Source organism: Pongo pygmaeus, chromosome 3 (genome assembly GCF_028885625.2).
Source record: "Pongo pygmaeus isolate AG05252 chromosome 3, NHGRI_mPonPyg2-v2.0_pri, whole genome shotgun sequence".
Taxonomy (NCBI): Eukaryota; Metazoa; Chordata; class Mammalia; order Primates; family Hominidae; genus Pongo; species Pongo pygmaeus.
The window spans coordinates 126,273,271-126,287,096 of NC_072376.2; the positions used below are offsets into that span (position 1 = coordinate 126,273,271).

The 13,826-nt window shown below is 36.8% G+C and overlaps 1 protein-coding gene across 21 annotated transcripts in view; it reads right to left on the bottom strand.

Annotated features, from left to right (window-relative positions):
* Positions 1-1,902: 1,902 nt before the first annotated feature.
* CAMK2D (calcium/calmodulin dependent protein kinase II delta) overlaps positions 1,903-13,826 on the bottom strand; it is a 316,681-nt gene continuing 304,757 nt past the window's right edge. For 8 of the 21 annotated variants that reach the window (XM_054486326.2, XM_054486339.2, XM_054486331.2 and 5 more), the window contains 3 exons: positions 6,841-7,069; positions 5,233-5,328; positions 1,903-4,016 (listed from right to left, as the gene is read on the bottom strand). In XM_054486326.2, coding sequence (XP_054342301.1) covers positions 5,262-5,328; positions 6,841-7,069 — 296 coding nt within the window. In that variant the 3' untranslated portion in view covers positions 1,903-4,016; positions 5,233-5,261. Of the gene's footprint in view, positions 4,017-5,232; positions 5,329-6,796; positions 7,070-13,826 lie in introns of all 21 variants that reach the window. The other 13 variants (XM_054486351.2, XM_054486344.2, XM_054486336.2 and 10 more) reach the window with 2 other exon arrangements.

The following is a 13,826-nucleotide window of genomic DNA, read 5'->3' on the forward strand; positions in this document are numbered from 1 at the left end:
CTGCTCCCTTCTAAAAGAGGCAGCAGCTTCTCTGACTGTTGCTGTGGTGAACACAGAACCAGTGGGGCAGACCTTACACTTTTTCAAATTAATTAAGCCAGAAATCTTGATTTACATGACATATCCAATTTTTAAATGTTGGTGACATTTAAAAAAACATAAAAACACTTTTTACAGATAAACAAGAATTCTTTTTTTCTGTTGTAAAGCAGCAAAAGCCTAAATGCAAATCCTTCTGGAGTACAATTACTGCTTAATCTGTTATCAACTTTTCCTACTCCAGTCTGCAGGAGAACATTCTAGCTCTCTTCTGAGACTTGGTTTTGTCTGAGAGAAAAGAAGGAATGCTGTAAATGCTTCCTGCTGCTTTCTCAGGTCGGGGTGGTTTATGACAGCTATTGTTCAGTTCATGTACACATGGTCTAGTATGCTGATCTTCATTGTAATCTTTTTGTACATTCTCACCTTTAAAAAATCTGATAAAGAGACCACAGAGCCATGAAAGGTTCATGGAAGTCAGTAGAATTTTATTCAATGAAATCACTCGAAAGCTGTGTCATCACTCGAAAGCTGTGTCATCTATGTTTACCGTTAAATTGTAATTTTTACATAAAAATTCGAAATTTGGGTTAAGATTAATATTCCTTGAAAATTTCCTTAGAATATACTGATTTACTACTACATTTCATTTTTCCTACATTCAGCTAGATGACCACTTCATTTGGTGTTTCTCAGCCTCCTGCTGAGACATGAGTCCGAGTATATCCTCAGCATTAATAGTAAACCTACATAGAGGGCAGCCCAACAGCAAAACAAAAGTTGTATACCCTCCCGAGTAAATAATAATAATAGGAATATTAATATCGGTGATCAGAATAGTTATACTACCATTTAATTTCTATCAAATATCATTCTAGTCACTCTGTACCCATTAATCCTCACAATATCTTTATTAAATTGGTATGTTTATTCTCATTTTACAAATATGGAAACTGAGGTTCAGAGGGAAGAGGTAACTTGCTCAGAGCATCAAGACAACGGTGAGAGAACCCATCATTAAATCAAGGACTATCTGAGTACCCCTTGAGGCTTCTGTTATCAAAAGGGGTTGGCCTCAATTCAACAACTATTATTTATCAATGATATCTCCATTCCTGGCCTTGGTTTGGGTTTAGGAATGCAATGATGAATACACGGTTCTTGCCCATAGAGACATATTGCAGTAGAGGAGACACAGATAGAAATATATTTATTTTCAAAACAATGTGGTTGGCAGGAGAGGTAAATACAATCTATTATTTAAGTTTTGAGAGGGAAGGCAAACCCAGAATAGGGCCTAGGAAGGTTTGCTGTGGAGCCTGATGCTGTACATTGAATCTTAGGAAAAAGTAAGAAGTCGGGAAAAGAAGTAGGGGAAGACTATTTATTCTAGGTAAGAAACATAAACAACATGAACAGCATAAACAGGCATGTGAGCAAGTGTGATGTTTTTAGCAAATCAAAAGAAGCTGAGCATCCATGTATGCTCAAGTTCAAGCTGGGGAGTAGCAGGAGCTGGGGTGCTTGCCTGTATCCCAGAAATGATAACATCAAAGCGTTACAAGGACAGGTTCGTGTTAAAAAAAAAAAAAAAAGCAGCCATATGAAGGCTGGATTGGTGGGTACAGTTTAGAGAAGCTTTTAGGAGTCTTAGTTGTTAACTATATTGATCTCAGCAACATTTTCCCAGAAGAGACCATTGTTTTGCTCATAGAGAGCAATTAACTTGCCATTCTCACCAAGTGCAAATTGTTATGTACTAAATGAGACCAGAGTAGGACACACTGCCCTTGACACTGGCCAGCACCATGCAGGCATAAATACAGTACCTCTTACGAAGAAATAAAGATGATGGACGCACTGTCAGCAGAAATCACAAATTTATTAACTCTTAAATATATCAATCAGTCATTTACCATTATGGCAAGAAATATATACAGTGTCCCATGGTAAACTGCAGTGTTTCAAAATGATAGAAGATAATAAATGTGTAATTCATTTGTGGTGGAGAGAACAAATCACAATTTCCTCACATCTTAGTGCGGAAGACAAACTTGATCTACAGTAATACTTCAACACCACATGCTAAGTTAAAAGTGTAAAAAAAACACTCTACACCTATTTTTTTTCTTTAAATACATGTATGCCACGTATAGCTGCTTCACAAAAGGGTAAAAGAAATTAAAAAGGGAAAAATGAGGCCATTATTTTTTCACAGATCTCATTGGCAGGTTAACATGGCTCAATATATTTACTGTATATATTTATTTTAAATATATATTGTTTTAAATTGTGTAATAATTATCAGAAAAGCTTCAACCCATCTACCATACATCCACTAGCAATAATATCTAAGATGATTAGTAATCAACACAGAAAGGTGAGATGAGAGAAAAGAGGAAGGGTTGTTTTTGTTGTTTTGTTTTTCTTTTTTGCTTCTGCTTTGAAAATAGGCTTCTGAGGACTGTGAATTACTATCGTTAAAATAACAATGATGGAGAGTCCATGCACTGTAAAGCATTTCAGGGAAGAGAACAAAAATCACAGGAACTGAATCAACAAAGGAAAAATGAGAAGCACAAAGAAAACCTAGGACATTTCCCTTTTTGTTTTAAACTGGGAAATCCTAACTCCTTGGAGGAAGACAATGATACTCTGATTCAAGAGAGAAGCTAAAAAAGCACAAGTCACAAAGATCAAGTTCAAAACACTTATGAGAATGGCAAACATTTGTAAGCCTCTCTAATGCTAGAAAACTAGCTAGTGATGATGCAGAAGTGACCCTTTCATTCCCCAAGGCGGAGGTGAGTGCGTTTACATAAAACCCTCTCTGCTATCAACTTGGTATCCTCCTGGCAACTGTCCCAATCAGTAAGACGTTGCAGTCACAGGAGGAACTTGCTTTTATCCTAACTTTAAACAATGCAAATACCTCCAACATAGTTAGGATACCTAAGTCCAAACTAGAGCTTAAGCAGAATTATAAACCTTTAAAATCTTGACAACATTTTTGTGGGCCCTGAAGATGATCAAAAGTGCTAGTTTAGCTACCTTCAAAAGACTTTTATTTCCCTTTTACCTTCATTATGCAAATTTCACTTTTATTCTTTTCTCACACAGTACTAGCCGGCCTCCCCAAAAAAGGAAAAGGGAAAAAAGTAAGAAAAGAATGGAACAAAAGAAAAATAAAAAAGGAAGCAAACGAAAGAAACAAAGAAACAGGATAAAGAAAAGAGATCACAGATTTGAGAAAGAGAAACAATTCAATTCAGCAAATTCACCAAAACAATGTGAATATATCCTAAAGTGATTAAACTCAGTAATGATGTGAATTTTTCCAGTTTACACAGTTTGACCAAAAACAGCATGGCTTTATGTGGTAGCAAACCAACTGATTCTTGCTTCTACTTTCATAAGTGATTTTGCCCACATATCAACCCACTTTAACTGTTAATCAGAAAAACTTTCAATGGAAAATCATCCATTTTAACCAGGATCACACCAGGAAACTGAAGGTGTATTTTTTTACCTCAAAAAAAAAAAAAAAAAAAAAAAAACCCAAACAAGCCAAAACAGATTAACAGCAAAGAGTTCTAAAAAATTTACATTTCTCTTACAAACTGTCATTCAGAGAACAATAGTTCTTAAGTCTGTTAAATCTTGGCATTAACAGAGAAACCTGATGAAGAGTTGTACTTTGAATATTGTGGATTTTTTTTTTTTTTTTGGTCTAATCTCCCCCTATAGTTTTGACAACAGTAATTTAAGTTTGCGTGGAACATCCCCGTAGTTGAAGTGTAAACAATGTATAGGAAGGAATATATGATAAGATGATGCATCACATATGCATTACATGTAGGACCTTCACAACTTCATGCACTCAGAAACATGCATGAAGAGGAGGAGAGGACGGCCCAGGGTCACCATCCAGGTGCCTTGAGAACAGAGAATGCAGAAGTGGCACTGTTGATATTTAGCTGAAAGGAGAAAGGGGGAGGAAGAAATAAATTATATTGTTTTACAAAATATCATCAAATTGCTTTGCCATAGATTTGACTAGGCTACAGTTTTATAACTTGGCTAACAAATAGATTGAAAACACTATGTATAAGAGATGTTTGCTTGTGATCATTACAAGAAGAAATATACAATGTTACACAAAGAGAGTATTACAATAGAAAATCAGTATTAATTATTTTTTCACACAAAGCTAAGCTAAAAATAAAGAGACAGAGACACAGGCTTCAGTCACATTATTAAATCCAAGTATACAACTTAAGCATTCCTGTTTACTGGACAAATTAGTAAATGAATATAATCCTTTTGTTGAAATAGACTTAAAATTCAAGTTCATCCTTAGCTTCTGTTATTATTATTAGATTCCTTGGGAAATCAAACCTAGAAGTCAATTTAACAAGGAATATAGTCTCAAAAGTAGAGAGAACATGATTACTCTCTTTAATTGGAGCTCTCCTTTGTTGAAAGCAACAGCTGGGAGCACTATTTGTTAAAAGCTCTGATAAGGTTTAGTTCTCTGAATGAGGCAAATATTCACAACAGCACCATACCTATCTGAATGCTTGTAACCCAAGTCTAAGAAACAATTAATTAAAAACAACGACAAAAGCATGAAGTTAATTACAGTCAACTTTCAATTATCCTCTGGAATTACCCACTTTTTGTGAGTTTTAAATTTCAGCTTGACTTCCTCCTGTGGCCTGTCCTCATGGTCAAGTACCATTATACTCAGTCAGGCACAGCAAATTGATTTACACATTTGCCATAGCCAGCTGCTTATAGAACTGCAACCTCTTGAAAGAATGGTTAAGACACCAAAGGATTCTAAAGCTTAATATAAATTAAGTCCGGATAATTGAGAGTTATCTGAACTGACCCAGACATAATTTACTTTTGATGTGAAAACTTCAGGATTCTAACGTGACACAATCCACATGTTGGAAAAAATTCTTTTCAGTGTTTGTTTATTATCTTTAAAATAAGGATTATGCTACCAAATAGGGCTGAATGTTAGATTCAAAAGCTCATGCAAAATTGCTATGAATTTTCAAAGACCTTGTGCGTTTTTCATTGAATATTATGCATGAAAAAATATCCTCAAAAGGAAGGAAAACAGCCATGCAGCTTTTCATTCAGCTCCAATCACAAAGTATCACGGAGCAGGATGTTACTTACAAGACCCATATGTGAATGGTTTTCAGGCCTTAGATGTTTTGCCACAAAGAGGTGCCTCCTGAGAAGTTTTCTTTCCCATTTGGAATACAGGGTGGCCTATTAAGAGAAGCCCCATTTAAGCCACCTGGCATAAAATGAAGTTTTCTTGAATAGGCTTCATCCCATAAACACTTCAGGGAATTGCAAAAAAACCTAACCCCTGGACTGTATGAATGTAACCCCTTCTATATTAACTGGTGATTTATGCTATACCTCTTTGGGGTAAAAAACACACAAAAACAGGTGTCTTCATTATCTTCATATTCCTCTTGTGTTTTTCTCTTAATTATATAGCTATGGTTTTGGGAATAAATTTCAGCCTATTGTTTGGTTTGGTTTGATTTTTGTCCCTGTTGACCCACTTTTTACAAATCTAACAGTGATATATAATTATTAAGGCTATACAGAAGGCCTCTGAAAACCACTGTGGTATGTTATCAAACTAAGAAATCATGATGGATTCTCTGGAGTGAGTTGAATGGCTGTTTGTATGAACCCTCATTCCAAATCCCAAATATTAACAGGTGATCCTGGTGAGAGAATTTGGAAAGAGATCAACAGTGGACCAAACTTCTACACTGAGTTTAAACTCTTCTTGTTTTCATCTCACTCCACTTTACCAATAAGCCTATTTTCAATTATTCCTCTTTAGTTGTAACTGGCCTTCCTTACCAATAATGTTCTATCGTATTAAACTAAATCCTGATATTATACTTTTCTTCATGATGCTCCTTTAGCTTGGACTGTCCTCCTTTGCTTTTTCAATCTTTCTATGTCTCTAAATTCTACTCATCATTTAAGATTTTGTCCAAAATTCTATCTTATACACAAAGTGTACATCCAAACTGTTATAAACAGTTTACTACACTGTTCATTAATTCTACTGTATTCTGAAGTTGATGATAAACTTTACTATATCATTTTTTTCCTTTAGAATCAATGATTGGCTAAATGAGAATACATGTTCCTTGAAAGCAATATCTTGTACCTTGTGTTGAATCTGGCACAGATTAAGCACCTAGGAGATTCACAATAAATATGTGCCTAATCGCTGACTGGAAAAGCAAATGATATCTGAGGTAGAGTGGTGAGGTGAGAATGACATTGCACTACCTGACAATGGCCTTTTAAATGCTGTCTCTCTAACTGAGCTTTAGGGGATCATCTATGAAATGAAACTCCTGATAATGTATTGGCCATTTTAGAAACTCCTCCCTATGTTTTCCTCTGATATCCCCTTCTTCTGTCAATTGAGAAAATGAAGTCACAAATATTTTGCCTTATTATACAAATCCCCTAGATTTAACCCTGTGAGATTTTGATAAGGTAGTCTCTAGTCCTGTCTAAATCTATCATATACTGCTCTATAGCAAGTTTCAACCCACAAATGGCTGATCTGATTAATCTTCCCAGAGAATCATAAACCTTTCCCGTGAAGGCATTTATTTTCATCAGTGTAACCAACTACTAGCATTAAATAACATATACCATGCTATTAACAATGGAATAAGTAGAAGGAGCTGACCATGGGTGTATTAACAAAGAAGCTGACAGCCTGGAAATATTTACTTGATGGGTACTGTTGGTGACCCCGAGCGATGAAAATGAACATTCTGCCACTTTCCATCCCGGCGGTGCCACACACGAGTCTCTTCTGACTGCATTGTCTTTGGCATTCCACTGCCATCCATGTACTGTGTGAGCCTAATATATGCTATGCAGGCGGCATCATCCCCTACCAGATGTACATGAGGGTTTAGAATAATAGTGTGGATTGGTTTATTGCTTTTGGACAAAGCTGAAAGAGAAAAACACGAAAAGCAAAATTTAGTTTCTATGTAAAGGAAACTAAAACCAGTAATAACTTCAGTTAGGACCAATAAATGAAATGACATTTATTCACTCACTAATTAATTAGTTAATTAATCTACTATTTGTACTAATCGGATACTAGGTAGTGTACAAAGCAAAAAAAGAACGAAAGTGGATACAGTCTTTATCTGGTTTCCTTTACAGGCATTTGTATGCTCTCTGGAAATTTTGACTGGGTGAAAAAGCTGGAGAGATATATTTATTTACAATGGAAAGTGGTTAGAAATAGAAATCACAATATGAAGAGAGGTGAAGAAGGCCCGGCCCAGGTGTGCCAAGCAGTGCCTGTCTTTTCCAGGAATTAACTGCTGGGACAGCTGACCAGGGATCTTGTGGTGGTGTTTGTTTTTGTTAGTTGGTGAAGTACGTGGGAGAAGGGAAATATATCAAGTTTCAGGTATAGACATCACTGTCTTCAAAATAAGGCTAGCGGTAGCCTTTGAACAAGCCTATGAACTTGTTTCTCATCTCATCCTCTGACTCCTCCACATACCAGAGTCCATTCTATGATAGTCCACTGTGATCATCTGATAAACATTCAAGATGGGGTGTTGGCACATAGCCTGATTCTGATCTTCTAGCTCTTTCCCTTGACTGAGTAGCCCTCACTGTGCTCCAGCCTCTGGTGTTTTGACACAGTAGCTACCAATTCTAATTATTCAGTCACCAAGAGATACGAGGAGGATTTAGTGCACATCATGTACTGATGCTGTTTCTTTCTTAGATCACTAGAAAAGGTTCAATTGTTTTTAGCTGTTATCCAAACATGCTTTCCATTCTCAGAAAACATCTATTCAAATTATATAAAATATTATTATAGTCACCTAAATACCCCATTATGAAGGAATGATATTTATGGAACATGATATATAGTGTTATACTGAAATAGGTTAAAATATTAATGGGTTAATTCTTTCATTAGGGATCAGATGGTGTCGATAGAGAGTTAGATGGAGGAAACATGAGATGCTATCAGAACACTGGAATATAGGGAATATGATAACATTTACTGAAATTTTGTTAAAGAGAATTTATCAAATAGTTCTTTTTGTTTATTTGTTTGTAAATGTCTAATGCATATAAGAAAAAGTAACTCATTCAACACATCTTAATTCGAAAATCCATGCCAAGGCAGACATTCTTATCAAAGCTTATAATTACTGAAAGTTATGTGATTATCCTAATCATTCCTATAGTACATTTCTTTTATAATTCAATAAGATCTCTACAAAAATAGTAAATTCACTTAATGCAATATGCAAACACAGCATAATGTCTAATGTCATTAGGTGTAAGGAAAAAGAGAAGGATAAAGGGAATTCCTGGTTTACATTTTTCTTGATGATCTGAAGGATTTCTGCAGGATGAACTTCTTTTGTCACCTTCTTTGAAAAGTGGCTGTTTCCTCTGAAACTACCACAAGTCTTAAAATTTGAATTGAAAGATTTATCTGATTACTCACCTTCATTTTCATTTTACTTTGAAAATAAGCATCACATATGCTTGAAAGCACTCTTCTATGTTAAATATTTTGGCATGGTGTGGTTTTTAAAAATTTTTTCCTCCTATTTTTTCTTTATTTTTAAAATTTGAGACAGGGTCTCGTTCTGTCACCCAGGCAGGAGTCCAGTGGCATGATCATAGCTCACTGCAGCCTGAATCTCCTGGGCTCAAAGTGATCTCCCATCTCAGCTTCCCAAGTAGCTAGGACTATAGGTGCTTGTCATCATGCCTGGTTAATTTTTATATTCTTTGTAGAGCTGGGGTCTCACTATGTTGCTCATACTGGTCTTGAATTTCTGGCCTTAAACTATTGCTATCCTCCCACCTCAGCCTCCTAAAGTGTTGGGATCACTGGCATGAGCCAGTGTGCCTGCCTAATTTTTTTATATATAGTTTTATGAAAACATGAAATAACATTTTTTGTAACTGCTTTATGGCTTATATTATACGTTAACTGCAACTTGCTTGAAGTGTATTCAATCAACATTACTTTTTTTTTTTTTCTTTTTTTTTTTTTTTTTTCTTTTATTATTATTTATTATTATTAAACTTTAGGTTTTATGGTACATGTGCGCAATGTGCAGGTAAATTACATATGTATACATGTGCCATGCTGGTGCGCTGCACCCACCAACTCGTCATCTAGCATTAGGTATATCTCCCAGTGCTATCCCTCCCCCCTCCCCCCACCCCACAACAGTCCCCAGAGTGTGATGTTCCCCTTCCTGTGTCCATGTGTTCTCATTGTTCAATTCCCACCTATGAGTGAGAATATGCGGTGTTTGGTTTTTTGTTCTTGCGATAGTTTACTGAGAATGATGATTTCCAATTTCATCCATGTCCCTACAAAGGACGTGAACTCATCATTTTTTATGGCTGCATAGTATTCCATGGTGTATATGTGCCACATTTTCTTAATCCAGTCTATCATTGTTGGACATTTGGGTTGGTTCCAAGTCTTTGCTATTGTGAATAATGCCGCAATAAACATACGTGTGCATGTGTCTTTATAGCAGCATGATTCATAGTCCTTTGGGTATATACCCAGTAATGGGATGGCTGGGTCGAATGGAATTTCTAGTTCTAGATCCCTGAGGAATCGCCACACTGACTTCCACAAGGGTTGAATTAGTTTACAGTCCCACCAACAGTGTAAAAGTGTTCCTATTTCTCCACATCCTCTCCAGCACCTGTTGTTTCCTGACTTTTTAATGATTGCCATTCTAACTGGTGTGAGATGGTATCTCATTGTGGTTTTGATTTGCATTTCTCTGATGGCCAGTGATGGTGAGCATTTTTTCATGTGATTTTTGGCTGCATAAATGTCTTCTTTTGAGAAGTGTCTGTTCATATCCTTTGCCCACTTTTTGATGGGGTTGTTTGTTTTTTTCTTGTAAATTTGTTGGAGTTCATTGTAGATTCTGGATATTAGCCCTTTGTCAGATGAGTAGGTTGCGAAAATTTTCTCCCATTTTGTAGGTTGCCTGTTCACTCTGATGGTAGTTTCTTTTGCTGTGCAGAAGCTCTTTAGTTTAATTAGATCCCATTTGTCAATTTTGGCTTTTGTTGCCATTGCTTTTGGTGTTTTAGACATGAAGTCCTTGCCCATGCCTATGTCCTGAATGGTAATGCCTAGGTTTTCTTCTAGGGTTTTTATGGTTTTAGGTCTAACATTTAAGTCTTTAATCCATCTTGAATTGATTTTTGTATAAGGTGTAAGGAAGGGATCCAGTTTCAGCTTTCTACATATGGCTAGCCAGTTTTCCCAGCACCATTTATTAAATAGGGAATCCTTTCCCCATTTCTTGTTTTTGTCAGGTTTGTCAAAGATCAAATACTTGTAGATATGTGGCATTATTTCTGACGGCTCTGTTCTGTTCCATTGATCTATATCTCTGTTTTGGTACCAGTACCATGCTGTTTTGGTTACTGTAGCCTTGTAGTATAGTTTGAAGTCAGGTAGCGTGATGCCTCCAGCTTTGTTCTTTTGGCTTAGGATTGACTTGGTGATGCGGGCTCTTTTTTGGTTCCATATGAACTTTAAAGTAGTTTTTTCCAATTCTGTGAAGAAAGTCATTGGTAGCTTGATGGGGATGGCATTGAATCTGTAAATTACCTTGGGAAGGATGGCCATTTTCATGATATTGATTCTTCCTACCCATGAGCATGGAATGTTCTTCCATTTGTTTGTATCCTCTTTTATTTCCTTGAGCAGTGGTTTGTAGTTCTCCTTGAAGAGGTCTTTCACATCCCTTGTAAGTTGGATTCCTAGGTATTTTATTCTCTTTGAAGCAATTGTGAATGGGAGTTCACTGATGATTTGGCTCTCTGTTTGTCTGTTATTGGTGTATAAGAATGCTTGTGATTTTTGCACATTGATTTTGTATCCTGAGACTTTGCTGAAGTTGCTTATCAGCTTAAGGAGATTTTGGGCTGAGACAATGGGGTTTTCTAGATATACTATCATGTCATCTGCAAACAGGGACAATTTGACTTCCTCTTTTCCTAATTGAATACCCTTGATTTCCTTCTCCTGCCTAATTGCCCTGGCCAGAACTTCCAACACTATGTTGAATAGAAGTGGTGAGAGAGGGCATCCCTGTCTTGTGCCAGTTTTCAAAGGGAATGCTTCCAGTTTTTGCCCATTCAGTATGATATTGGCTGTGGGTTTGTCATAAATAGCTCTTATTATTTTGAGATACGTCCCATCAATTCCTAATTTATTGAGAGTTTTTAGCATGAAGGGTTGTTGAATTTTGTCAAAGGCCTTTTCTGCATCTATTGAGATAATCATGTGGTTTTTGTCTTTGGTTCTGTTTATATGCTGGATTACATTTATTGATTTGCGTATATTGAACCAGCCTTGCATCCCAGGGATGAAGCCCACTTGATCATGGTGGATAAGCTTTTTGATGTGCTGCTGGATTCTGTTTGCCAGTATTTTATTGAGGATTTTTGCATCAATGTTCATCAAGGATATTGGTCTAAAATTCTCTTTTTTTGTTGTGTCTCTGCCAGGCTTTGGTATCAGGATGATGCTGGCCTCATAAAATGAGTTAGGGAGGATTCCCTCTTTTTCTATTGATTGGAATAGTTTCAGAAGGAATGGTACCAGCTCCTCCTTGTACCTCTGGTAGAATTCGGCTGTGAATCCATCTGGACCTGGACTTTTTTTGGTTGGTAAGCTATTGATTATTGTCACAATTTCAGCTCCTGTTATTGGTCTATTCAGAGATTCAACTTCTTCCTGGTTTAGTCTTGGGAGGGTGTATGTGTTGAGGAATTTATCCATTTCTTCTAGATTTTCTAGTTTATTTGCATAGAGGTGTTTGTAATATTCTCTGATGGTAGTTTGTATTTCTGTGGGATCGGTGGTGATATCCCCTTTATCATTTTTTATTGCATCTATTTGATTCTTCTCTCTTTTTTTCTTTATTAATCTTGCTAGCGGTCTATCAATTTTGTTGATCCTTTCAAAAAACCAGCTCCTGGATTCATTTATTTTTTGAAGGGTTTTTTGTGTCTCTATTTCCTTCAGTTCTGCTCTGATTTTAGTTATTTCTTCCCTTCTGCTAGCTTTTGAATGTGTTTGCTCTTGCTTTTCTAGTTCTTTTAATTGTGATGTTAGGGTGTCAATTTTGGATCTTTCCTGCTTTCTCTTGTGGGCATTTAGTGCTATAAATTTCCCTCTACACACTGCTTTGAATGCATCCCAGAGATTCTGGTATGTTGTGTCTTGGTTCTCGTTGGTTTCAAAGAACATCTTTATTTCTGCCTTCATTTCGTTATGTACCCAGTAGTCATTCAGGAGCAGGTTGTTCAGTTTCCACGTAGTTGAGCGGTTTTGAGTGAGATTCTTAATCCTGAGTTCTAGCTTGATTGCACTGTGATCTGAGAGACAGTTTGTTACAATTTCTGTTCTTTTACATTTATTGAGGAGAGCTTTACTTCCAAGTATATGGTCAATTTTAGAATAGGTGTGGTGTGGTGCTGAAAAAAATGTATATTCTGTTGATTTGGGGTGGAGAGTTCTGTAGATGTCTATTAGGTCCGCTTGGTGCAGAGCTGAGTTCAATTCCTGGGTATCCTTGTTGACTTTCTGTCTCGTTGATCTGTCTAATGTTGATAGTGGGGTGTTAAAGTCTCCCATTATTAATGTGTGGGAGTCTAAGTCTCTTTGTAGGTCACTCAGGACTTGCTTTATGAATCTGGGTGCTCCTGTATTGGGTGCATATATATTTAGGATAGTTAGCTCTTCTTGTTGAATTAATCCCTTTACCATTATGTAATGGCCTTCTTTGTCTCTTTTGATCTTTGTTGGTTTAAAGTCTGTTTTATCAGAGACTAGGATTGCAACCCCTGCCTTTTTTTGTTTTCCATTTGCTTGGTAGATCTTCCTCCATCCTTTTATTTTGAGCCTATGTGTGTCTCTGCACGTGAGATGGGTTTCCTGAATACAGCACACTGATGGGTCTTGAGTCTTTATCCAGTTTGCCAGTCTGTGTCTTTTAATTGGACCATTTAGTCCATTTACATTTAAAGTTAATATTGTTATGTGTGAATGTGATCCTGTCATTATGATGTTAGCTGGATATTTTGCTCGTTAGTTGATGCAGTCTCTTCCTAGTCTCGATGTTCTTTACATTTCGGTATGATTTTGCAGTGGCTGGTACCGGTTGTGCCTTTCCATGTTTAGCGCTTCCTTCAGGAGCTCTTTTAGGGCAGGCCTGGTGGTGACAAAATCTCTCAGCATTTGCTTGTCTGTAAAGTATTTTATTTCTCCTTCACTTATGAAGCTTAGTTTGGCAGGATATGAAATTCTGGGTTGAAAATTCTTTTCTTTAAGAATGTTGAATATTGGCCCCCACTCTCTTCTGGCTTGTAGGGTTTCTGCCGAGAGATCCGCTGTTAGTCTGATGGGCTTCCCTTTGATGGTAACCCGACCTTTCTCTCTGGCTGCCCTTAACATTTTTTCCTTCATTTCAACTTTGGTGAATCTGACAATTATGTGTCTTGGAGTTGCTCTTCTCGAGGAGTATCTTTGTGGCGTTCTCTGTATTTCCTGAATCTGAATATTGGCCTGCCTTGCTAGATTGGGGAAGTTCTCCTGGATAATATCCTGCAGAGTGTTTTCCAACTTGTTTCCATTCTCCCCGTCACTTTCAGGTACACCAATCAGA